Source organism: Diospyros lotus, chromosome 4 (assembly GCF_014633365.1).
Source record: "Diospyros lotus cultivar Yz01 chromosome 4, ASM1463336v1, whole genome shotgun sequence".
Lineage (NCBI taxonomy): Eukaryota > Viridiplantae > Streptophyta > Magnoliopsida > Ericales > Ebenaceae > Diospyros > Diospyros lotus.
This window is the reverse complement of record NC_068341.1, coordinates 38459508-38485522: the sequence shown is the minus strand read 5'-3', so window position 1 is coordinate 38485522 and position 26015 is coordinate 38459508. Positions and strand designations below refer to the sequence as shown.

The window sequence follows — 26015 nt, the reverse complement described above, 5'->3', positions numbered from 1 at the left end:
AAATTTACTAACGAATAACAACTAATTTTCTAGAGTCTGAAATTTACAAGTTTGACATTTAACAGCTATATTAAATGAAAAGATGTCAAAAGCTATATACATACTTAGATGTTTGAAACTCAATAGGGAATAGAGATAAAGAGATTGAAGAAAATATTGTGCTGAATCTTTTAGATTTAAAAATTTTAAGAGAGTTAAAATATTCTACCATCATATATCAAAGTACACAGAAAATTGGAAGAGGAAAAAAAAAAAAATGGCTCTTAATGGTCTATCACAATCTATCAAAAAGGGATACAAAGCTTTAAAATCTGAATTGTCCACATATTAAACATGAAGCTATAAGTTATTGAGTTGACATTCTCACAATCATCATTAAACTCTTTCATTTTAGATGAAATCCAAATATAACTTAAATGTGGTGAAGTTGTAGCAAAATGCAAAAGTGAATTTAAGAAATCAAATTTTAATGTTTTTTAAGGTAACATATAACCTACATATTAATTTAACAAATCACACTTGCTGAGTATTATAATTGTGACCCATAATTTAAATTTGACTGTGATTGAGATTTCTATTTTGATCGTGATTAGAACTTTGAATTTGATTGTGATTAAAATGTTATTAAATTCGATTTTGATTGGAATTTATCTCATCTAGGGAAATATCCCCTTAAATCATCTTCTGATTAGAATATAATTTTTTATGTATATCTATAGAGGATTTAAGTCTATAAATAGGTGTCAAATACCTTGAAATTAGTCACAACTATATCACTATTATTGTAGCAATATCCGATTAGTGATATTTTATTCTTTATGTCTGTGATTTTTTTTTATTTGAGTTTTTCACATAAAACTTTGTGTTTGTTTGTGTGGTTAATAGTTTGTTTTCAATCCAAATTTGTAACAAATTAACAACAACAGAGGATGCTAGAGCCATCATTGATAGCAACGGAAGGCAAGGAGATGCCATTGTCGTATTTGCTTTGATACTGGTTTGTTTTCAATCCAAAATCATAACAGTGAGTTAGTTTAACTAAACATTAGAAAGAACTATGCTAGAGGAAAAGAAGGCAATCATGGGTTAGCCATAAAGTACATAAACACTTAATAATTCATTTAACGATTTAAGTGCAAATGGACTTTAGTTCATTAAGACTAAACTAACAAGGGTTGCAAGATTTTTGAAGAAACAAAACCTCCTATTCATTTTCTTCCAAACAATAAAAGAAAAAGGTTGATTTCTATGAGCACAATTGTTTTAGGAAGAAACTAAACTAAAATGACAATTTATTTCTAGATCAGATATAAGTAGATGAGTATTTTGGTTGCAGTTCTGACTCAAGAAAACCAAACAGTATCTTTCAATTAGAAATGGTAGATGAGTATTAGTAGGGGTTAGTAAGAGAAAAACAAAAAACAATAGAAGTAAAGATTTACAAATGAGAAACCCAAGGTTGAATCTTACTAGATTTGAAAATTAATTAGAGTTGTTTGTTGGGTTCTCTTAATAGCAGAAAATAATATATTTAGAAACAAAATTGATCCAACATCTACAGTGAGGTGGTGAGGCAACGTGAAGCGGTGAGGCGAGGCAGTAAGACACGAGGGGTATTTTTGTTATTTATGATGCATTGTGTAGTCCATAGAATACCTATAGCATGGTCCTTTCTAGATAATTGGATTGGGTTGATTTGGGATTACCACCCTTGTGCAGCCTCCGGTGTTTGTGCTCTCAATTATGTCAAGAAAAGTAAATCGCAGGTTGAACATTTAATTTTTGCGCAAGGTGAGAATCGAATTTGTAACCTATCAGATTGACACTAACATATTATTCATCCGACCACTCGACTTATATCGTAGAGCACTAAATTGAGTTGACTTGATCCATATTGGTATTTGCATTACTACAGTATCCTGCATTACTCTTTTCTCACATATATATTTATGTATTTTTCTTTAGAAGAGTGGTATTTGATATTTTAAAAAATTGAGATGAAGTTGGTGACTAGGAAAAAGGTTGACGACTAATTAATTGCGAAAGTAATTTATATAGTTATTATTTTATTTGTTTTTCTTAGAATAGATATTATTTATAGTGAGTATGCAAATTTAGAGGTATTAAGTATATCTTATAATTGATGCAAATTGACATAAACTAATTGTTTGTGATTTGAGACTTAATAACATAATAATTATTAATATTATGGTTTAATATTATCAACATAATATTTAGAGTAATTTACAAAAACCATCTTGAGATTTACTTTAATTACAAAGACATCTTTGAGATTTTAGAAATAGTAGTGAGTACTCCTTTATTTAGTCAAACTTAAAAAGATAAATTGAAGGATAGAAATGCCCTTAATTTTAAAATTATTGTAAAAATAAAAATAACACTAGTGGTGCCCATTTTTAACAACCTCAATAATTGTTGGGGTTTCATTGTAAAATCTCGTATAATTGTAGGGATTATGCGATTGAACCCTAACAGTTACTAGAGTTTACATAAGAAGTAGTTACAGAAAGATGGGGGAATAGAAGAAATAGTTATAGGAAGATCAGTGAAGTATTATAAAACTCATAATAATATATATATATATATAGAGAGAGAGAGATTGTCAAACCCGAAATGTTGTTGGATTTGATGGAAATTAGATATTTAAGTTTGACTAGTCTAAGATAAAGAGAGATGCGAAAAATGAGGGAAAATCATGAAATCGAAATATATCTACATTTTTCAAACCCACTATAACACACAAAAATACAGAGATAAAAAGAGAGAGATTGTTGAAACCAATTGCATTTGTATTCGACAAAACCTAGATTTAGGTTCAATAAACCTAAAACACACGCACACGTGTACGCATACGCAAACTTACCTAGATGGTGGTAATTAGCAGTGAATAGAGATTAATGGTGGTAAAAGGGATCACATTGGCATTGATTGATCCTTATTCACGTTTATTGAGATTTGTGATAGTCTAAACCTAGGAAAAAAGTCAACCAATGCATTATTCTCGAAATAAGGAGAAGAAAAAAAAAAAAAAAGATGTAGAAAATAAAGTTCATTGCTAGTGCTCAATTGAAATTGAGAGAGAAAGCTTGCTACCTTTATTTTGTCTAAAATGAAAGAGAAGGAAAAGGTTGTTGTTGGCCTTTATCGAAAATGATAGAAGTGGAGAAAATAGATAGCGAAAGGAAAAGAGAAAAAAAAAGAAAAAAAGTATGAGTTTTTAATATATAAGAGTATTTTAGTAATTTTATGATACGAGAGAAAGTACGATATGATATTAAAGTATATAAATACTCTTTGTATTTTCTCAAAAGTTAGGGATATCATCTACAATTATTATAAACTTTAACGAGCACATCCTTATGATATCAACTTCATAACATTAATTATAATAAAAAAATACTAAATAATTACTAGACAATTTTTACTATTTATTGATATTTTGATTATTATTGGTATCGATACTTCAAAAATACAATGTTATTTTTTACTTTTTTAAAATTATATTTATATTATTTAATTAATATTAATATAAGTGTTGAGCTGTAAATCATGCACAAATATTTGTGTTAAAAATAAGGGTGCTTGCAAGCATAAAATTTGCATAGAAAAAAATATTTTATAGACAATTGAATTGTCTAGAATTAAATTTTAGGAAAAATGTAAATTGAAGGTGTTTAATTGACTTAATTTTTTACCTATAAATTGTTGTACTTTTTCAACTTTTGATATTTGATTGTCGTTATTTTTCATGAAAATAATCACATACACGCATGTAAATAATCAATAATCAAATACACAAATCAATAATTAACTACATAAAATAATCACATATTCAAAAAAGAAATCAAATATATATACAAAATATTTAAAAAATAAATTAAATATATATACACCCAACCATTACAAATCACTGCCTAACCACAGTCACCATTGCCATTTAGCCACAACCATTGCCATTGCAGCCGCCACCATTCTCCCACGACTTCACTGTCGTTGATGGCTGTCGCTGTAAGTTATCGTCATTGTCATTCTCCAGTCATCGCTCTTGTTTTCACCATCGTCGATGGCCGCCGCTGCAAGTCTCCGTTGATGGACAATGGTGGAAGGGGAAAGACAACTCTTGGTGAATGAGTTTTTCCATTTCCTTGGAAAATGAAATCCACCCCCTCTCCCTCATGAGAAAATTAATTATAACAAAAGTGAAAAAAAAGCATCACATAGCATAACTTGAAAAATATTTTTTATGAAAAATTTGGCCAATCAAATACCTTAAAAGCTAGAATTTGGATGAAAAATGACTATTTTCCATAAAAAAGAATGCCAATCAAATAGATCCTAAAAATAATTTTCAACAAATGAATTAATTTCATGTAAAAGTTGTTTTTTATTCTTTTTATTTTATTTATTTTTCAAAAAATAAGTTGTTTACATGTTCGTTGAACCCTGAATCCTGATCTATTGTCCACGTTGAGCATAATTATGGGGCTCAATAATTATGCGGCTAACGTAGCAATAAATCAATAAGTGTAGAATCTAATTGGGTCTCACCTCATAATTGAATCTCATATATCTTAAATTTATTATCGAACATCTGATGTGGGCTGGGCTATACATCAGGGCTGTAGCTCTGTTACCCCTCGTCCTCAAAGTTCCTAATTCGGTAACACACAGGATCCAAATTCCAAAATCAGCCGAAAAGACAAATATACAAAACATAAGGAGACTGGGCGACTACGCTAGCGTCTCTACAAGTAGTCGTCGGAGCTCCGAGGAACTGAAATGCTCGGCCTCCGCCTCCGCACCATGTCCGGCGCAACGGCCGCCATGTTATCTTCAACATCATCCTCCTCGTCGTCCTTCCTACTCGCCAAAAACCGCTCCGTGCCCTCCTCTGCCAAGCCCAACCTTTCCAATGGCGTTTTCGTCAATAACCGCATCTGCTTCCCCGATAATCAGTTCGCCAAAGCCTCCCTCCGTTGCTTCGCATCTTCAACCGCCTTCGACAAAGTCCAGGTTCTGAATCCCGTCGTCGAAATGGACGGTAAAAGCAAAACGCTTATTTGTTACTGTTTCCTGATCATTTTTGATTCTTCCTGTTTGGAGTTTGATTTTCGTTTGTTTTGTTTCTGATCATAGGCGATGAGATGGCTAGAATTATATGGACAACGATCAAAGAGAAAGTATGTATATCGGTTTTAAGAATCTTTTTTTGACACTTTGATAGCAATTTGAATGATTCTTATGTAACCTTTTTTACTGGACCTATGTGAGTGCAGCTTATTTTTCCATACTTGGATTTAGATATAAAGTATTTCGATCTAGGGATATTGAATCGCGATGCAACTGATGATAAAGTCACAGTAGAAAGTGCTGAAGCCACTCTCAAGTAGGTTCTTTGGAACACTTACCGTCTCTTGCTTAAGTTTTAGCAGCAAAAAAGAGTTTGTAATCATGATTGTGATCTTTTTTGGTTTAACATTGTCATTTGCTTTACTGAATTATTCATTTGGACTTTGCTGATATAATTAGCCCGAGAGCATATGCTTTGAGTTTGAGAAGTCATTTTGAGCAACTGGTGCTGCAAATTAGGTTTATCATCTCTTTCCGTTCCAATCCTCATGGAATGTTGCAGTAGGCTGAACCAACAATTATGAATCGGCATATGTCACCTAGCTATAATGAGTTTAGGACTGTCTTACTTTTTAAGTTGAGCTCTGGTCTTGCAGTACAAGTTTCTTTTTAGAAGTTTGTTTGATAGCTCAGAAGTAAGCTGAGAAGGTGAGGGATTTTGGGAGAGGATCAAATGTAAGAGAGACACCAATGATATTAATTAAGAAAGAAGAAAATAAATATTTTCATACATTAATTCATCAATGCAAAAGAATTCTCCATTTTATCTATTGCTTGAATTCTTAACTGCTCAACAACTATGCAGTTAAGCAACACCTTTTACTACCCATGTGGGCCTAATATTCTTCACTATTTCAACTGACTCCCTAATAAATCCACTGATTACAGCCAATCGCTTGAGTTGCTTACAGCCTTGACTTGAACATAGCTGCGCTCCCTTCTCTTTGATCAACTTGCTTTAGTCCAAGTATCTAGCTGGAACTTGACATATTGGTTTTTCATCTTCTCCAACATAATTTCCATCTGTCTTGATGGTTCCGTGGCCTTCAATCCAGTACCTTCTGCCATTTGGAATGTGTATTGCTCAATTTCTCCTTCAATTGTTTGTTTGCAGGTGGCTACTATTACTCTTACCGTGAGCACCAATGGTAGAATTCAAATCTCACTGTTAGGAGTCAGTGACCAACTACTTGAAGAAGAAGAATAGAAGAGAAGCATTTTGAGAGGAGAGATTTAGGGAGGGAGAACATGGAAATTAAAAAAAATGAACTGAATGTCATTCATATGCCTCATGTCAATAAAAAATTGGTTTTTTCCTTGATAGCCCTCTTATCACATGATTTTTTCAAGGCTACTAACAGCTGGATGATTGGTCTAGCAGACAATGGGGTCCTAATATTAGCAACTTCTAACTTAGCTACCTTGCTAATGGTCAAACTACAATCAGATAGTTACTTGTGCTTTGCATCCCTGGCCTGGTTCAATCCCCCTTTCTGCCTACCTCTTTTCTGGTCTCTTGATCTTCATGAACTCCTCACCAGCTAGCCTTTCTGCCTCAGGTCTGTTAATTTAATATCTATCTGGGATCCTCCTCCTCCTACTCGAGCTTCTCTTTTAAATAACATCTGGTTCTTCTTCTGGATCAACAAGAGCGTCAACAAGACATCTGGTTGCCGGCTACCTAATGCATCACCCTTCTTTGATTATGCAACTGTTTGTGACTCTTTCAGTTAAGATAGATATTTTGAATGAATATGGGAGGGCTTTTACAGGGGAGTGGATTCGGATTTACTTCTATTGAGGGTGGGCAGAAATTTATCACCTAAGGAGCTTTTGGAAGGACTATGAAATGCGCATGTCCTTGGTTAAATGATATTGGAAGCATGCTGGGACTTGTTCTCCAAAAAGAAAAATAAAGCCAATGACCATAACTTAATAGATTATCTATTAAGTAACATCTGGTAGGTAATATAGAATTACAAGAAAAGAAAAAAAAAGACAGATTGTAATGTGAATACAACAGCCCACAACCATAAGCCTTAATCCCACTAGGTGACAGATTGGAATGTGAATATTTCTTGTTTTTGTGAAAGTCAAAATTTTCAAGAAATACAATTTAATTTGTAACAAGTACTAACCCTCAATGTCCTGCAGGTACAATGTTGCCGTGAAATGTGCTACAATCACTCCTGGTTAGTTATCTCCACCACTTAGATACTTGACTAGTTCATTGTATTATAACCACCCCAAAATGGTAATATGCAATATGGTGGTTTTATTGAATCATGAGTATGTGTGCTAATTAAGTTGTAGCAGGAGGCACATAGGTTGATTGTCATGACTAGTTACCGGTTGTCTACTTCTATAAATCTCTAAATGCCAACAGAAGGTAGACATTTAAGGTTTTAAGAGAAACTAAGATAATTATGACATGCATCTTGAAACCAGTAGTCACTTGTTGTAGATTGGATAGATTATTAGATATGTGTAAATATATATAGTGAGACATGCCCACTTACAATATATGATGTGTGTTCATGAAGAATCATTTACTTACTTTTGATGCTATCCACATACAACTGTAATCGGACATGTTATTTAAAATTTAAAATATATGGTGATTAGAAGTTAGTTGGCATCCAAATCTGTGACCTGCCATGGTCAAATTTAATATACTTTTTTTTTTTGTATCCCTGATATTGCTTTTACCTTAGGTTGTTGTATAATTTGTTTCCTTATTTTTTAGTTACCGTTGATACTTGATAGTGAAGAAGTGGCAGCCACTTAAACAAAAGGTTGTTAGAAGAAAGATATTGTTTCAGATTATTCTGTTGTTGTAATATCCCGCATCGAGCGATAGGAAGAATCGAAATAACTTATCCTGATGGGCCTATGTGAACTTCCTAGGGATCACCCATTTTTGAGCTTTCCTAGCTCAAACACGCTTAACCCGGGAGTTCTTTGCCTACATTCAGCCCAAAATGTATCTAGCTGGTGTTGTTTTCTTCATTACTTATTCTCGATATATACTACCCTTCTCTGTGCTCTTGGGGTATTACATTCTCCCCCCTTGAGCACATAACGCCCTCATCATACGACCTTACAACTGGTCTCAGATCTTCTCCCCTTTGGGGGGCTGCCATCCTAGAAGTCTGCTAGAAGCCACTCCTTGTACAGGCCCTTGAGTCCCGCTGCCACTCCCCGCTCTCATCAAATCGCCTTCGCCAAGGGTCGGCTCTGATACCACTTGTAATATCCCACATTGAGCGATAGGAAGGAGCAAAACAACTTACCCTGTGGGGCTACGCGAACTTCCCAGGGGTCACCCATTCTTGAGCTTTCCTAGTTCAAGCATGCTTAACCCGAGAATTCTTTACCTATATTCATCCCAAAAGGTATCCAGCTAGTATTATTTCCTTCCTTACTTATCCTCGATATATACTACCCTTCTTTGGGCTCTTGGGATATTACAGTTGTTCTCTTTTAGGTAGGTATTTATTTCACTAGCCATAGTTTACTCCTTGAAGTTTTTTTTTTTTTTTGGGGGGGGGGGGGGGAGGAGAGGGCTTTAGATGATCGCCAATTTGTTGAAGTTGGCAATCTTTTAGTCCTTGTCTTTGTCATAAATGTTCATGTTGTTGATTGTTTCCAATATTGGGAGAAGCAAAAAACTTACTTCACTTGTTGAATGCTCTTTTGCACTTCATTGCCCTTGGTAAATTCCCATGCCTATGCACCTTAATCTCTACTTAGCCACTAGGTTAGTTTCGTAACTAAGGAAGTTTGATTCCAACCTATTTGCTTTCATATTGGAGGATTTTGGAAATTATGTCTTTTTTATAACAAGAATTTCTGATGTTTGAAGAAATTTCAACAAGATTTAGTTCTTATTATACCTTGATAAAGGTCATGTCCAAGAGCAAACTTTTGAGACTTTGACATTTGTTTATTGTTGAAATATGTTTCATTATTTTTTTTATTTTCCTGAGAAATATATTGTAAATTGTCTAATTTGGTTTCGATGACATTGCTTTTCTGCAGATGAGACCAGAGTCAAGGAGTTTGGATTAAAGTCTATGTGGAGGAGTCCTAATGGCACAATCAGAAATATATTAAATGGTTTATCATTAATATGTTGTGATCAATATTTGAAGCAATTAAACTATTATGCTGTTAATCTTGCGGTGTGCATTTACATGATTTTTCCATCTTTCCTTTCATGTTATCTCTGTCGAAGGGTAACATATTGATCTTCTTGGATTGGGGAACATGTGTTGGCACAGATTATTTGTAGGTAGCATGCGTAGTAAACTTCTCCATTGTATGGCAATTGTGAATTAGAAAAATGTATTGCATTGTCAACCCAACTTTTCTTTTGTATACACGAAATAAAGGCTATCCCTAGTACATGATGCTTCTTGCTTAGCAACGGTTGGGAAGCTTTTTTTTTTTTTTTTTATGCATCATTTTTCCTTTTCCCTTGCTTTTCAAAGAGGTTGTTTCTAAAACTTGTACTTGTGACCTTCCAATTACAAATGAGCAACCTTACCATTGCGCTACAAAGGCTCAACCTCAACATATCAAGCCTTTAGCCCACTTTGTGGGTTGGTCACATGAATTCTAGCTTGTTAGTCTTTTTTTATCTATGTTTAGATCTTTTATAAGGCCTTTATAAATCGAATCATACCTAAGTGTCTTCTTCCAAGTTTTTCTTGTTCTTCTCTATCTCTTTTGTTATATGCTTATTTCATTCAATCCATGCTCCTCATAGGAGCCTCTATTAATTTTCTTCTCGCATAACCAAACTATCTTATCTTTAATAGAAGCCATTTTGACCTTGTTATGATTAACTTCATTTCTAATTTTATCTTTTCTTGTATAGTTGCACACCATCTTAACATTCTTATCTCCATTAAGCTTATATTTTGTAGAATTTGGTGGCTTTTGTCCAACATTCTGTTCATATGACAAAGTTAGTTTTTATAGCTGTTTTATCAAAGTTTTTGTTTAGCTTTAATGAAATCTTACTCTCACATAAAACACTAGATGCACTTTTCCATTTTAACCGTCTTACTTTATTTCTATAGGTAATATTCTTATTAATCTCCCCATATTTTTGAATGATTGATCTAAGATATCTAAAATAATCTTTTCATAGTATGGTTTGATCTTCTAGTTTTACCATAAATTCGCACTTACATTTTTACTAAACTTACATTTCATATATTAGGTTTTCAATATGCTTAACTTAAAAATCTCTAGATTCTAAGGTGTTTTTCCATGTTTTGAGCTTAGTATTCACTTGGTCTTTTATCTCATCCACAAACATGATATTGTATGCAAATAGCATACACCAAGGCATATTTGACTCGATATATTGAGTGAGTTCATCTATTACTAGGGAAAAATAAGTAAGAGCTTAATGTAGATCCTTGATGTAACACAATTGTAATTGGAAAAGTCTTAGTAACTTCTCAACATGTTTTGACACTTGTTTTGTTCCATGATACGTATCTTTAGTAATTTTTATGTAAGCAATTTAGACTCATTTCTTCTCTACAAGCTTCTGTAAGACTTCTTTAGGAACTTTGTCAATAAGCTTTTTCTAAATCTATAGCACCACATGTAAATTCTTTGGTTTATCTCTTTTCCTTCCCATTAGGTGTCTTAGCAATAATATAGCTTCTATTCATGACCTACCAGGCATAAAACCAAATTGGTTTTTAGCTACCTTGGTTTCTCTTCTTAAATCTTTGCTCAATCACTTTCTCTCAAAGTTTCATGGTGTGGCTCATTAGCTCGATTCCTCTAGAATTTCCACAACTTTGAACATCTTATTTATTCTTATAAGAAGGCACTAAAGTGCTCTTTCCTCCTCCCATCTAACATATTTTTTTGATTTAATGATCACACAAAATAATGTTTGTTAACCAAAAAATATCCTGTTCTTCCATGTATTTTCATGATTCTATTGTTATATCATTAGTTCAACTACATTACTGCACTTAATCTTTTTTAATGCTTGCTTCTTTTTAGTTGGACATATACATCTAAGTTTACAAAAATATAATTTTTATCTTCTTTAGAGTTGTTAAGATGCCCCAACATATCACTTGTTTTTCCATCTTCATTGAAAAACTTTGAGAAATATTCCTTCTACCTCTCCTAACTGCCTTTTCTTTTTGGTTCCTTTTTTTTTTTTTGCGCCAAATTATACCATTTTAGGTTTCTTTTTTTTTTATTACAATGTTTATGTAAAGTTTTGTAGCAAGCTCTCTTAGTTTTGATTTTCTCCCGTACCTCTTCATTCCACCACCAAGACTTTTTTTTTTGATTTTGGACTTTTTTCTTTTGACTCTTTTCAAACCATTTTTTCCATATTTCAATTAGTAGTGGCCATTTCAATCCACATTTTGTTTGCCTTTTTTTCTATGATTCAATCTCTTCCGCCACACATTTTTTCCTTGAAAATGGTTTGTTTTTCACCTTTTAAATCCCTCCATTTGATTCTTGGGTTTCTTTTTAGATAATTTATTCTCCTCCATTTTTTCTGTATGGAATGAACATAAGTCTATGTTGAATGGTTAGGCATTCTCCTTGCACAATTTTACAATCTTTACAACATAACCAGTCCTCTTGTCTCATAAAAGAGTAGTACATTCAAGCAGCTGCTAAGCTATTTTTATATATGATTTAAATGTTCATCTTGTTTTTCAAAACCTAGTGTTGGCTATGATGAGCTCATATGCCATGGGAAAATCCAAAATGGCCTGTTTGTTTCTCCAAATCTATAACCTCCACATATATCTCTATACCTATTCCCTGCTCTACCATATGACTATTTAGGTTACCTCCTACAATGATCTTCTCTCCTTTGGATATTCTTGTATTGCCCCCTGAATTTACCCAAAATTTTACCTTTATTTCTTCTCCGAACCTAACTTGCACTACATATGTGCTAACAATTTCATAGTCCTTTCTTCTAGAATAACTTGCTTTTATCTCATATTCTCTTCACATCCACTACCTATCCTTTGAAGTCTCATTCATAATAATCTCCACTCCATTCTTTGCTCGATCCTTCCCCGAGTACCAAAGTTTATATCCAGATTTTGTCAACATTTTAGCCTTCTCTAAGACCCATCTCATCTCTTGGAGGCGCATAATATTAATTTTTCTCTAAATCATATTATCTACCACTTCCATAGAATTTTATATCTCATGATCCAATCCTTAATCTATGATCTTGTCCTAACTTATTTATTCACATCACTCCATGAAAATGTGAGAACCTTTGCAGATTTAACATTACATCTGGGCGCTGATGCTGCTTCTAAGTAAAGTAATGCGTTGCTATGAAGGGTTGTGCCCTAAATATTTGCATTTGTCTAGAATTCATGTTGTTTGATTTGATGAGTTTTATGCTAACTGTGGGCCATATACCGCAGCCCTCCTCCTTTTTTTGGCTTGGGACAATATAGATAGGAATCCACAAGCAGAGTGCTTTTGTATATACGATATGCTTGCCCATAATACGTTTTGGCTTAGATGAGGTGTTGCTTGCAGGAATGTGCTTCTACGTCAATTTAATTTGCAGCTGGAGTTAGGACAGGGAGTTTAGTCCATTGCCATGTGTTTGGCTATCCCATAGCTTGGGTGGTTCTATGCTTTTCTTGACCAATTAACATGTTAATTGTTTGAGACTTGGTACAAAAGTATATATTTACCAAAAATTCCCAATTCTTGCTTATCTGAAATTAGGTCTGTTTTCTATTCAATGAATAGTATTTTATGTCTTTTAACATAGGACCTTGTGTCTTTGTATTGCATTGATTTCATTGTTGATTTAGGAATCAAAATAGTCTAAGTTCTAATGTATTGCCTCATAATAAATTAATCTGAGGTATTTTAACAATAAAAACAGTCTTATTTTCGTGGCTGGAAGGAATTTGATGGGGGTACATGCAGATCATGTAGATTGTGAATATGTTTTCTTCCGTATATTTCATTATTATTTTGTTTTCCCAATTATTAAACTTAAGGTTGTGACAGACTGAGCCATGCTATATATATGCCAGTATTTATTTTACTATACCTATTTCCTTATGATGTTTCTTATTCTCTAATACTAGTTTCATCTTTTTCTAGGTACTGTTTTCCGGGAACCTATCTTATGCCAGAACATTCCCAGAATAGTTACTGGTAATCTTTTGTTTGTCATAATTATTGATGTGCATTACTTTCTGAGGTCTATGGCACAAGGACTTAGGTATAGGAGGTGGGTGACCTGTGTCTCTTTGAGTTGCATTTGCCCAATTTTTTAATGTCCAAGGGCACCTGAAACAGTTAAACATCATATTCTGAATTATATATATTGGTGGGGGTAAAGTGATGTTTACAAACTAGTAGAGCTTTTAATTCATTCAGAGGAGTTATACATAATTTCATAGTCAAGTCTTCTACTTAAAACATATCTGTTGAGTGCGTCTCTGTCTATACATGTCAGGAACATCCTTATCCCATCTCAAATCATAGTCAACTTGTCTACTTTGGACATGTTTGCTGAGTGTATATCCAACTAGACAATGGGAGACATCTAGTTTTCCATCTTATGTGTCAACTATTTTATAAAGGCAGTTCAAATTTAAGAGTCATTGTGACATAGCATGAGGTATTATGGATCTTCTTAGACATATTGTTGACGTTTTGCCTGAGTTAAGTGTGTTGGAAGCTTAGAAGAAATCAGAGGAGTCAAGGATAATGATTGAGTGACAGTTAGTGTGCAGGGCATTTCTGTAATTAACTGGATGTACTAGGGGTAGTTTAGATTTTTGTAGAGTCGGTTATATCCCTAGGTTGGTCCGCCCCATAGTCTATAAATATGAGGGCAGGGGATCGGTTGTGATCATCAATCAAACAATCATTCTATTCTCATGTGTATGAGTGCAGTGAAAGAGAGAGAGAGTTGTGAGAGGAATAGTTCTTGGATTCTTTCGTGAGAATTGTACTCGGGTTGTATGAGAGGGTGAATGACTCCGTTGTACTAATTCTTTCATTCTTAGTGGATTGTTCTCTCGGTGGAGTTGCTGGATGTAGTGCCATTTCTGTGACATGAATCAGGGTAAAAATCAGAATGCAAGATTGTGGTTTGATCTTTCTTTTTCTGTATTTTAATTCTGTCTTTTATTTACTTTCTGATTGTGTATGTTTTTGTGGTTGAGTTGGTGAGTGATTTGAGTGAGATATTGTGATTACTGTGTACCAATAGTGCTCCCAGTTTTAACACTTACGTTTTTTTTTTTTTAAGTTTTCAGGTTGGAAGAAACCCATCTGTATTGGGAGGCATGCCTTCGGAGATCAATATCGTGCCACTGATACCGTCATTAGAGGGCCTGGAAAGCTCAAAATGGTTTTTGGTGAGCTGATTTGTATTCTGTTCTGTGTTAAACAGGTCTCTCTTCTCTCACACACACGTGCACACACACACACACACAGAACAGCATTTGCGCTTACAAAGTTGCTTGTTTTTCTGTTGCTCAGTTCCAGAAAGTGGTGAAACCCCCGTGGAACTTGATGTTTATGATTTTAAGGGACCTGGTATTGGACTTGCTATGTACAATGTTGATGAGGTTTGCCTTGTTTAGCTGTTACTTGTCATTCTACCTTCAATAATTGCCACATCACATTTCACAAGTTTGACACTCTTTTTTAATTTACTAGTCTATTAGAGCTTTTGCCGAATCATCAATGTCACTGGCTTTTGCAAAGAAATGGCCCCTTTACTTGAGCACAAAAAATACAATTCTCAAGAAATATGATGGCAGGTAACTAAAGGCTGTATTATGGGATGGTTTCTGTTATAACATTCTTGCTCTGTTAGTTTGAATTTTAGTTCATGTTCATATTTTTAGTTCAGGAAAACAAAATTTAATGTCCACAATCTTACATTACTGCCTGTTACAGGTTTAAGGACATATTTCAGGAGGCATATGAGGAGAAGTGGAAGCAGAAGTTTGAGGAGCATTCAATATGGTTAGCTGGTGCATGTAGCAAATTATGGCTTATATTTCTTTTCTTGAAGTTTATTAAAATGTTTACTGGAATTCTATGGTTAAAATTCAGGTATGAACATCGATTAATTGATGACATGGTGGCATATGTAATAAAAAGTGAAGGTGGATATGTTTGGGCTTGCAAAAACTATGATGGAGATGTGCAGAGTGACTTACTTGCTCAAGGTGATGGGGCTGCCTAATTTTGAGTGCAAAATTTAAGCGATCTCTTTTTTCTGTTTGGATTCTTCTTTGACATATTCTTTCGAGAGGCTTGGAGGATCTTTACTAGTCAAGGAGAGTGAAAACTTCACCATGCATTATTTGGATTTCTGTAGAATTATGAGAAAGGTGTGGGATGGAGACCCTACTGTGCCCATGTGCACCCCTGTTCACACATTAATAATATGACAAACTTTAAAAGGAACAACTTCATAAAAGATTTTCAACTTTGAGAGGCCCAAGATAATTAATAAAGTTTCAATTTTTATATTTATAGTTGCTGCCACATTTTTTTGACACCACAATCCTTATCAATACTGCTCCATATGAAGATGGTATTGGAACTTTATCTTGTCATTCGCTCTTAGAGGGTTGCGCGAGGAAGGACATTTGGCGCAAAATTTTGCCACATTGTTTTTTTACATGGATTTGTGTTGTCAATGTGACTTTTAGAAGTCATTTGACTTGATGAATGCTATGCCACCAGCCCTAACTTGGTTAGGACATGTAGTTACATGTAAAAAATTAAAAAGAACAGAGAAAGGAAAGGAGAAGAAAACTTGTTTGCTATAATTTTTTTTTCCAGCTTGAGACTTATTGACTGCATACAATGTGATATGCATCTCTTATTACTATCCAGAACTTCTTATTCACATTGAATATCCATGAAATAAAATTGCATCCCAAGAATGGGTAAAACTTGGTTGCTGTCAAAGCTGACCAGCTACTTGCGTGATGAAGTTCAAATGAATATTCTCCTTGGTTTCTATATTCTGCTCCCTCACTCCCACCCTGGCACACACACAATAGAAAAGAGTTTAAATAAATTTCCATAAATCAGAGAGCAAATGCACTAAGGTACGTGATTATTTGAGATTATGATTCTGTATATTTATTTAGTTGGCCCACAGGATGAAGCTTAAAAGTGACTAGTTTAAAATATGGAGTGATTTTGCATCACAATTTTTTTGGCATGAGTTTCTTGGATAAGTGACCTATATCAATAGAAGTACTGTAGGAGATAGATATTTGGCAAATCTGGATTTTGTTGACATTATGTTGCTATATTTTACTTCTGAGTGGTCTCTTTGTTTTGTCCAGGATTTGGTTCATTGGGCCTGATGAGTTCTGTATTGGTCAGTTCTGCCTCATTTATGTGTTCATTCATTTTCATGCTAACATCTTTGTTCTTGTCTTGCTCTTCCAAAAGAATTTTAAACAATCACACTATCACATTGGTGCAGTTATCCTCCGATGGGAAGACACTTGAATCTGAGGCAGCTCATGGCACTATAACTCGCCATTACCGGCTACATCAGAGGGGACAAGAAACAAGCACAAACAGTATTGCTTCTGTATTTGCCTGGTCACGTGGATTAGAACATAGGTAATTTTCACTTTACCTTGAATGCCTTACACAGCTGATCACTCTTGACAATGTGTTATTTTGGTAGAACATAGTTAATGCTGCAACTTTAATGTTAAAATAACAAGAAGTTATCAGGCCTTGTCTGGGGGCAAGGGGAGAGAGGAGTTTAGTGGTAAGCCTGGTTCTTATGATGTGCTTCAAGGGCTAATATTGTTTTGGTACAATCCAGAGCAAACCAAAATGCTATTTGACATATAGCAAAACCCTTTTAACACTAATCCATGCAGGTTTTGCTATAACTTGCTAAAAAATCTTTTTCAGCTGGCTTATCCGTATATTTAGCTCTTGATTTACCCAGGGTTGAGGGTCTCGCTCTCTATCTCTCCTGGTTTCATGGATTGGGGCATACTTTGCTGCTGATTTACCTCTTACATATGATTGGATTGCATTTTATATCTAAATTGTTCTATAACACACACTCACACACACACACTCATACACACATATTGTCAACTTGTTGAGACAAATGACTCCATCCATAGAGATGGCATGCATTGTAGTATCCAAGTGGAGTGGAGTATGCAATTTTAGACGGTAGTGAAAGAAGTTCTCTTTTGGTTGGTTGATTTAAGGCTGGCCTATCCTAGGATTGCATAAGTTTTTGTGTTAACTTGTGCCTTATCACACATCCATTTTATGGTATCACATGTGATAATTAGAACACTTGGATGGTTATGTTGAATGCTCGTTTTCAAGTTTGGGATCATGGTTCAAATTATCTACTGAAAGTTGTATTGGTCTTTTTAATATTAATGTTACGAAATCTTATATGAGAACACATACTGCATGCATTGGATCTGCCATTAGTATTATAATCTTGGCTCAATCTTTAGTTTCTAGTTTCTTTTTATGTTATAGCTTTTAAATTTTCTTTGAATAGGATTGCAAGACAATTCCACATTTCTTTTGTTTTTATGATAGCTGAATAAATTGCTGAAGTAAATGCTTTATGTGAGTAGCTTGTCTTGATGTATGTATAATTCACTCAATTTTTTATCAGGGCTAAACTTGACAACAACAAAAGGTTGTTGGATTTTGTTCACAAGCTAGAGGCTGCATGCATTGAGACTGTTGAGTCGGGGAAAATGACAAAGGATCTTGCTCTTTTGGTGCATGGGCCTAAGTAAGTGTGTCCTGCCTTATATCAGTTCTACCGAAAGTATTATGCATTTTACTAAAAGAATACATAGTCATCCTATCTGTGCTTATCCCTTTCATTCTTAATTTGATATTATGGTAAGAGTATTGACGCTATGGTGATGCTGTGGTTATTATCTACCCTACTGAAATTATATTTTCCTCATCTTTCCTATGTTGGGGGATGTGATGAAGATTAAAATGTGGAAAGAGACTTAACATTTTGCTAGAAGTACAGTACCTAGGTTGAGGAAGTTATGATATTAGAACAATTCCCCCCGCCCTTTTTTGTCGAGTGAAGTTAGAACAGTTTGAATGAGCCACTTTATCTTTTTTCCTGCGGAATATGGTGCGGACCAGGAGTTGAACTAACAGAGTTACTGGTTCTGAAGTCAATCCAACTGGTTAACTGAGGCTAGGAGAGTGACTGAATCTAGTTGTCTGATTCTTTAGGTGATATGGTTGGAACCTTGACATGGTAGTTGAACCAAGAAGAGAAGAGTAGTTGTTCCCAGCTTTCACGGTCAAATTCAATTTGGTTATGGTTAATCTGATTGAGTAGAATTGTGAAGCCGTGTCATCTATAATTGACGCCTTGATGACCGGATCCATGTTGTGTTGGCTGTGTACTAAGAAGTTTTTACGCTTTTGGTTGATGCAGGGTAACCAGGGAGTTCTACTTGAACACGGAAGAGTTCATCGATGCAGTTGCCCAGGATTTGAACTCAAAGCTACGCATGCCTGCTGTCGTTTGAACTGTAATGCAGTAGTTGTTGACATGGGCCAGTCACTCAGGTAAGGCCCTGAAATGGGTGTATTTTGGGAGGGGGTGTGTGCACACTGGGTTCACTGAGAATGAGAATAATAATGCACATCAAACTTGAAAACCTCTGCAGACCAGCTAAATTTGAGCATTGAAAGAAAGCGTTGTGAAATGGGCTTTAGCAAGGGCAAGGGCAAGGGCGTTCTCCCTTGGTAAAGTACCCATGATCGCAAGGTCTTTTTAACTTTGAAGGGTGAAGTGTTTGGTCATTTAATAAAAGACGGTGGCAAAGGTCTTTCACTGCCTGCTTCAAGAGATTCTATTCTATTAATTGGAAATACGAAGCCCACAAACTCAGCTCACAAATTTCACTCACCACCTGACATGACTTCATAATAAAATTAATTAATAAACATATCGTTCACGATATATTATTATTAGTGCGAAGATCTATTGTTAAATTTTATTATAAAGTGATGTCAAATTGTGGGTAAAAGCCTGTGGGGTTAGCATTTTTCATTATTATTAACGTTCTTCATAAAATTATCAACTACTTTTAGTTAATTGCAAGTTATTTAAAAATTGAAAACATTTTTGCTATGTATCCAAAGTGTTCATATTAGTTGACAATAACAAGACATTGTGTATAAATAGTAGTATCCTAAACTACTATATTTAATGTAATTGTAACATTTAAGAAAGAAAATATTATAATTGTGGAGTTGGGAGTATACCAATTAATAGTGTTGGGATGGGCATAGCATTGATTGATGCAAAGGTAAAATAGACATTTTTTATCTTGACAAGCAAATCTTATTAATTAACTTTAGAAACCTTGTACTTTTTTTCGGATCATGTTATAGATATTTTGTGGGTTATACCATAAGTTACATAATAATCATAAATGATAAAAATATCTCTTGTGTTTTATTGTTTCATGTCACTTTATTGTGAGTATTTTAATCATGTGTCTTACCATTTCACGTTGCCTCACCGCCTCATTTTATTTTACCACCTTAGGTGAGAAATATTTTAGATATTTTAACTATATTATATAATCCATAATATAACTCATAAATTATCAATAATATATATTTTTTTCTCCTAGAATTAGAAATAACAATATATAGGGGGAGGAGTATGATGTCAGTCAACAGCCACAATAATAGAAAGCATAAGTGGATGCAGTCCGCTAAAAGTAGTAGTAAAGTACAACCGTCCAAAAAATTAAGTGAATTCAGAATTACTGCCTTTAATTTTAAGTTGAGAGGTAAATTTTATATATTATTTTTAAAATTTATTTAAAATACATTAATTATTTTTTTTATTTTTAGAAATAGCATCCATCTCTTTATTTTATTACACGTGGATCACTTATCCTTTTCCCTTTAACTAGAGATAGAAAATGGGCTGGGCCAGCGGGCCTGCCTCATAGCCCGGCCCGTTACTGTAGCAAATGGGCTGGGCTAGCCCGCCTAGCAAAATGAGGGCCGTGTCAGGCCAGCAATATGTGCCCTCGGCCCGGCTCACCAAAATGGCCCGTGAGCCGGTCTACCAACTGGCCCACTAAAATGGTCCAATTCGGCCCATCAAAAAATAAAAAAATATTTGTAATTAGTAATTATAAACATATTTTAAATATAATAATTAAAAATTATGTTTGTAAAATTTACTGTAATTTTACAAACATAAAAATTATAATTATGTTTACTGTAAACATCACTGTTTACAATAAACATTAAATTATAAAGTTATGTTTATATTTTACAGTAAACAATATTTACATTTTACATTAAATTATAAAATTATTTTTACATTTTACATTAAATTTTACAATAAACATAAAATTATAACATTATGACTGTAAACAATGTTTACAGACATAATGTTTACTCTAAACAATACAAAATTATGTAATACAAACATATAAATTATAAACATATTTTAAAAAATATTTGTTGCATTTGAGAAAAAAATAAAAAATTAAATATAAATGACTCACGGGCCGGCCCAGATTGCATGGCCCCCGGGCTGACCCAGCAAGCCCCAGCCCGGCTTGGCCCGCCTTGGCCCATAGGACCGTGCTGGGCCCTAGTTTCCATTGCCTCGGCCCGGCCTACTTCTCACACGGGCCAAATTCGGCTCGGCCCACAAAATGAGTGGGTCAAGCTGGAGACGGGTCGGCCTGCCCATTTGCCATCTCTACCTTTAACAAACAATTATTAATTTTTTTAAAATTTTCAAAATACTCTCGTCTTTATTATTATAATAGAAAAGCTAAAAATAAGAAAAAATAAAACAAAAATTACACCTGCTTCTTGGGTTGGAACGAAACTAAAGAATTTAGGTTTTGTTTAAATTTAAATCTAAAGAAAAAAAAGGATTAGGTTTTTAATGAAATTTAAGTCTATTGATTTAATTCTAAATTAAAATTTTAATTTGGGATCATGTAATTTGTACGAATCACATCTTGAGTTATATACATGTACATAAATAATTAAATACTTTTTAACCTTTATTATCTTATTATATTAAATAAAAGATATTTTTATTATTTTAACTAGTTCAAACAGTATAAATAGTGTTTTCCTTTAATATAGTGGTGAAGTTTTCAAATAGGGGAGAAAGAGAGAGTTGGGAGCTAGTGGCTGGTGGGCTCCATCGACGACAAGCTGTCGGAGACATGCAAACATGGAAGCTGCAAGCACAAAACTAAGGGTAAAGGAGAGATAAGGAGGAGGGGATGCTTTTTATATGTAAAGATAAAATGATTAGTTTCAATCTTCTATCAAGGATATTAGTGTCATTTTCAAAAACAAAGGAAATGTCAATATAATTTAGATAAAACTCAAGAAAAATCTATAAAATTTATCTTTAAATTAAGTATTGTATTATATGAAATTTGAGTGACTCCATATTTAAGCAACTACTATGTCTTTAGGTAATATTTGTTAAAATGAACAAGATAAGAGAGCATCAAGATAAAGTTAAAATGCTTTTCGGATCAAGATATGAAATAGTCAAGATAAGATTGAAAATATTCTAAGATTTTTATCAAGATGTTTGTTAAATTTTTTAAAATGCACTAGAGGACATAATTATCATTTTTTTTTATCTATAAAGATTAAATTATGCTTATTTGGAGGGGAAAGAGATAATCATATCTTGAACAAGTAAGATAAAAAGTCACGTGACTTCTTTTTCAATTGTCACCAGATAAGTTTAACAAACAGGTTGAAAAGACCAAATATCTGGAATATTTTTCATATCTTATATTTTTTGGTCTATATCTTAGTTAACAAACGCTGTTTAAGATATAAGTAAAGTGATTGGATGAGCAATATGTTTGTATCAATTCAGTGGATTATGAGTTTAATTCTTGTCCTATATAAGGGTTAAAGATCTAATATGTGATTTATTTCTCTTGACGTAATCGAGAGTGCGAACATTGAGAATCGCGCAAAGACAGTCATCCCAAATAAAAAAACATTATATTACATAATTAAATGAAAAACATTAAGATTTAGGAAAGTTGAATTCAAAATCTTCAGCCAATTAATAATAATATTATTATTCATTATTAAATTATAATTTAATAGTGTTAAGTGATGAAGTCATGGGTAATAAAATATCAAATTAATTTTGAGTAATATAATGGGATTTTTTTTTTCCTTTTACGACCAAAGATGCTTTAATACAAAATTAATTATTGAAAAAGAATCCTTATCTACTTATCTTTACCTTGTTTGGCATGATTGGGGGGCATCACTGTCGTGTCCCTACCAATAATATCTTTATTTCCTGACAAACAAACAAAGCCCGAAAGCGAACCGACCGCTTGAGCCGAGACGTTTTCTATCAGTGAGGGTTGCTCATTGCTCATTTTTGGACATCCAAATACTACAAAATAAGTACAGTTTGTAACAAAAATATTTATTATTTTTTATACAAAATTCAATACTTCACCGTTTTTAAAAGTAATTATTTGGCTTACTGTTTTTAAAAATAATTATAGGCTATTTAGCTTGTTAAGTTGTGTAAAACTTTAAAAGTTGAATAATATTTAACTTGATAACGTGTTTGAATAAATGTAATTTTAAGATATCAGTTATATAATTATGTGTTTAGTTTAAAAGAACTGATAACTTATCAAAATTGATTAAAAGATAAAAATAGATATGTTGTTGAATAATATAAATAAAATTTATAAAAATATAATTTCTTAATTAAAAATATTAAATATATTAATTCCATATATATAGAAGACAATGTTGGAAGATAGATGATAGTGATGGTGATAGTGACGACGATGATGAACATGGAGGAGGCGAAAGTCGAAAATGGGTCTAGCGGCGGCGACGAGAAGACAGAGAGATGAAAAAGGGTCGATGTTGAAAATATGTGTTTTATTTAAGGATAAAATAGTAATTTGATTGATTAACTCAAAAAATTGTCAAGAACTTATATAAAAAAAATAAATTACGTAATTAATTTAATAACTTATAAGTGATCATAAGCCAAACACCCTCTCAGGTCTCCTCTCCATTCACACATACACACACCACCACACACTATCTGCAGATATCGCAAAGCAGCTAAACTGGAAGAGAAGCCCATTTTTTCAAAAGGAAGGTAACCGCAAGAGGATTAGAAGCTAAAGAAAGAATATGGCTCTGCCCAAGGTCAAGGAGATCGTCTCATCCAATCCAGTCGTCGTTTTCAGGTTCCTCTCTCTCTCTCTCTCTCTATATATATATATATGTAGTGTGTGTGTGTTTATATATTATTTTGATGTGTGTGGATGGACAGCAAATCGTACTGCCCTTACTCCAAGGCGGCGAAGAAGTTGTTGACAGAGATCGGTGCGACTTTCAAGGTCGTTGAATTGGATATTGAAAGTCAGTTCTCCTCTCTCCGTTTGCTTTCCTGCCTCTAAATTTAGTTACTGTCGTAGGTCATCGGATCTCGTGTCCAGTTGTATGATATTAGAGAGAATGGATCATGAGAGGAGGATATCCATGGGCTAGTTTGGCTGCTCTGTTTGTGTGTATGGAATTTTCCCTTGAAATGTGTCAAATGGAAGCTGTGTGTGTGGAACTTGTAGAAGGGAAACATAGGAGGGAATTTTTTCAATCTAGGTCTTGTGTCGAATTTAACTGAAAAATGAAGACAAAGTGACCATTTCTTGCATGATTTCAGAGAACAGAGAAAGAGAAATGATGCACTAATTTGTGTTGGAAACCGTGAGTTTTACGAAGCATCAAGAAAAAGAAAAAAACTGTTTGGAGACAGGCCAGAAGATAAAAGAAAACCACGATTTTGTAATTTTATTTTCTTTGTCCTACCACAAGAAGGAAGCGAATTTTCAGTCGTCTTGTTATGGTTCTAAAATTTTCTTTCAAGCTCTGAGATTAAACAAATTTGGTAGGAAAAGTTTAATCAATTAGTTCACAAATTTGTTTCTAAAAAAGTTCTCTTGAAACTTTCACGCCTTATTTTAGAAGAGAACATTAACGAGTTCTTTTGATTTAGAAATTGGTTCTCATGTAGAAATATGTAACTTAAAATTGTTAGTGTCTTCTACAATTTGTGTTTCTTTTGGTTTTATAAATCAACAAACATGAGAATAAAGGAGCAATAATACAAAGATAAAACAATCCCTTTTTTTTCTATTTTCTTCTTCTTTCTTCAATTTCCTGTCATGGTAATGCTTCACCTCACCTCTTTAGCTCTTGTTGACTCGGAAGCTCTATGTAACACACTGAATAAGAGTCATTGACGATGACCTTGTACTATTTTCAAGAAATCTAATAGTTGATCTGCATTTAAAAACATATTATTAAGGTATAAAAATTCCATCTTCCTTATTATGCTCTTTGCAAGTTTCGTGCTTTTAACCAGAGACTCTTTTTGCAGAGTCTGCAAGGAGCTACTTACACTTCCTAATTTTGTTATGTTTTTATGTAGAAGATACACCATGGTTATATCTAGAGTTAGCAAATGGGCTGGGCGGCCCATGGACCCACCCATCTCCCAGTCCAGCCCGGTATTGTAGCAAACGGGTTAGGCTGGGCCGGGCCGGGCCAGGCTAATGCTTTGTGGCCTGCAGCCTGGCCCGACCCAACAAAAATGGGAGTGGCCCACCGAAATGGCCCGACTTGGCCCCTTTATTAAGGGCCATAGGCTTGTGCCGGGCCCTTATATCCCATTGCGCAGCTTGCCCATTTTTCAACTCTAGTTATATTTGGAATATAATTTTTCCTTTAGCATCCTTTACTAGTAGAAATCAAGGCATATCAATCTTGAATAAGCATTATGTACTTTTTTTTCCCACGCCTACTGGATGATAGAATAGAAAGAAATGACTAGCAATGCGGAATTTATATGGCTTACTCCATCCACATAGTTGGATAAAAATTCCACATGTTGTTCCTCCCAGGTGATGGAAGCGAGTTACAAGCTGCATTAGCGGAGTGGACTGGGCAAAAATCTGTGCCAAATGTGTTCATCAGCGGGAATCGCATTGGTGGCTGCGATGGTAGGATCATAAAATCCCTTCTCACTAATTGTTTCACCTTAAACAATAATTCTGTTTTTTCACCCAGTTAATGATAAATCTATGCATATATTTTCAGCAACGACGGCCATGTTCAAGGAAGGGAAGCTTGTTCCTTTGCTGACTGAAGCTGGAGCAGTTGCCCAAGCTTCCACCTAGAGGATGTCTGCTATCCTGCATGTTCTTGATTAAGGAGTTATATACGAACAATAATATAATAAATAAGGTGTTCAATTACATGTTGCTTGTCTATCTTGTCAGCCGTGTGTTTAAAACTTGGGAGCTAGCTGGTATGCACGAGGTTGTGAATAAACTTTGCATGGGTTCAACCTAATTCTGTAAACGTTTTATATTTCTTGTTATGAGGTCTAAAGCTCAATTTGTTCTTAAAAGATTGCTAGTACTGCTGTTAGTATGTGTTTGTTGACTGTTTTTAAGGCTTCTTTTGAACAGATAGTAGCAATATTAGGCCCTGTTTGATTTTATTACAGTTTTCATTTTTCTGTTTTCCTTTTTATTTTTTGAAAAAAAAAAAAAAAACTAGAGACAGTGTTTGCGAGTGGTGGTGTTTTCAAAAAAGTGGATGAGTTGAAAATTTTGACCCCAAGATAGACAGGAGGTTTTCATTGTTATACAAGAGTGCCAAAATCTTGTTGACACAAGTAAATATATAACAATTGTAATCTCTTTTAGTTGGTTGTCCAA

At 34.0% G+C, this 26015-nt stretch overlaps 2 protein-coding genes across 2 annotated transcripts; both read left to right on the top strand.

Moving 5' to 3' along the window:
* Positions 1-4659: 4659 nt before the first annotated feature.
* LOC127799261 (isocitrate dehydrogenase [NADP]) lies at positions 4660-19201 on the top strand. Its single transcript, XM_052333120.1, has 15 exons — positions 4660-5062; positions 5158-5201; positions 5298-5407; positions 7306-7343; positions 9193-9270; positions 13300-13353; positions 14466-14567; positions 14692-14780; positions 14872-14975; positions 15115-15183; positions 15274-15389; positions 16527-16561; positions 16670-16812; positions 17855-17977; positions 18653-19201. The coding sequence occupies exons 1-15, from the start codon at positions 4801-4803 to the stop codon at positions 18744-18746; spliced, it is 1461 nt and encodes a 486-aa protein (XP_052189080.1). The 5' UTR covers positions 4660-4800; the 3' UTR covers positions 18747-19201.
* A 4085-nt stretch (positions 19202-23286) lies between these two features.
* LOC127800174 (glutaredoxin-like) lies at positions 23287-25722 on the top strand. The gene is made up of 4 exons (XM_052334633.1): positions 23287-23477; positions 23564-23652; positions 25194-25292; positions 25390-25722. Exons 1-4 carry the CDS (start codon positions 23422-23424, stop codon positions 25467-25469), a joined length of 324 nt encoding a protein of 107 aa, XP_052190593.1. The 5' UTR covers positions 23287-23421; the 3' UTR covers positions 25470-25722.
* The last annotated feature ends 293 nt before the right edge of the window (positions 25723-26015 follow it).

Coding starts and splice junctions, on each gene's coding strand:
- LOC127800174 (XM_052334633.1), top strand. CDS start 23,422: ATGGCTCTGCCCAAGGTCAAGGAGATCGTCTCATCCAATCCAGTCGTC. Junction 23,478..23,563: donor AATCCAGTCGTCGTTTTCAG/GTTCCTCTCTCT, acceptor GTGGATGGACAG/CAAATCGTACTGCCCTTACT. Junction 25,293..25,389: donor TCGCATTGGTGGCTGCGATG/GTAGGATCATAA, acceptor ATATATTTTCAG/CAACGACGGCCATGTTCAAG.
- LOC127799261 (XM_052333120.1), top strand. CDS start 4,801: ATGCTCGGCCTCCGCCTCCGCACCATGTCCGGCGCAACGGCCGCCATG. Junction 5,063..5,157: donor TCCCGTCGTCGAAATGGACG/GTAAAAGCAAAA, acceptor TTCTGATCATAG/GCGATGAGATGGCTAGAATT. Junction 9,271..13,299: donor AATCAGAAATATATTAAATG/GTTTATCATTAA, acceptor ATCTTTTTCTAG/GTACTGTTTTCCGGGAACCT.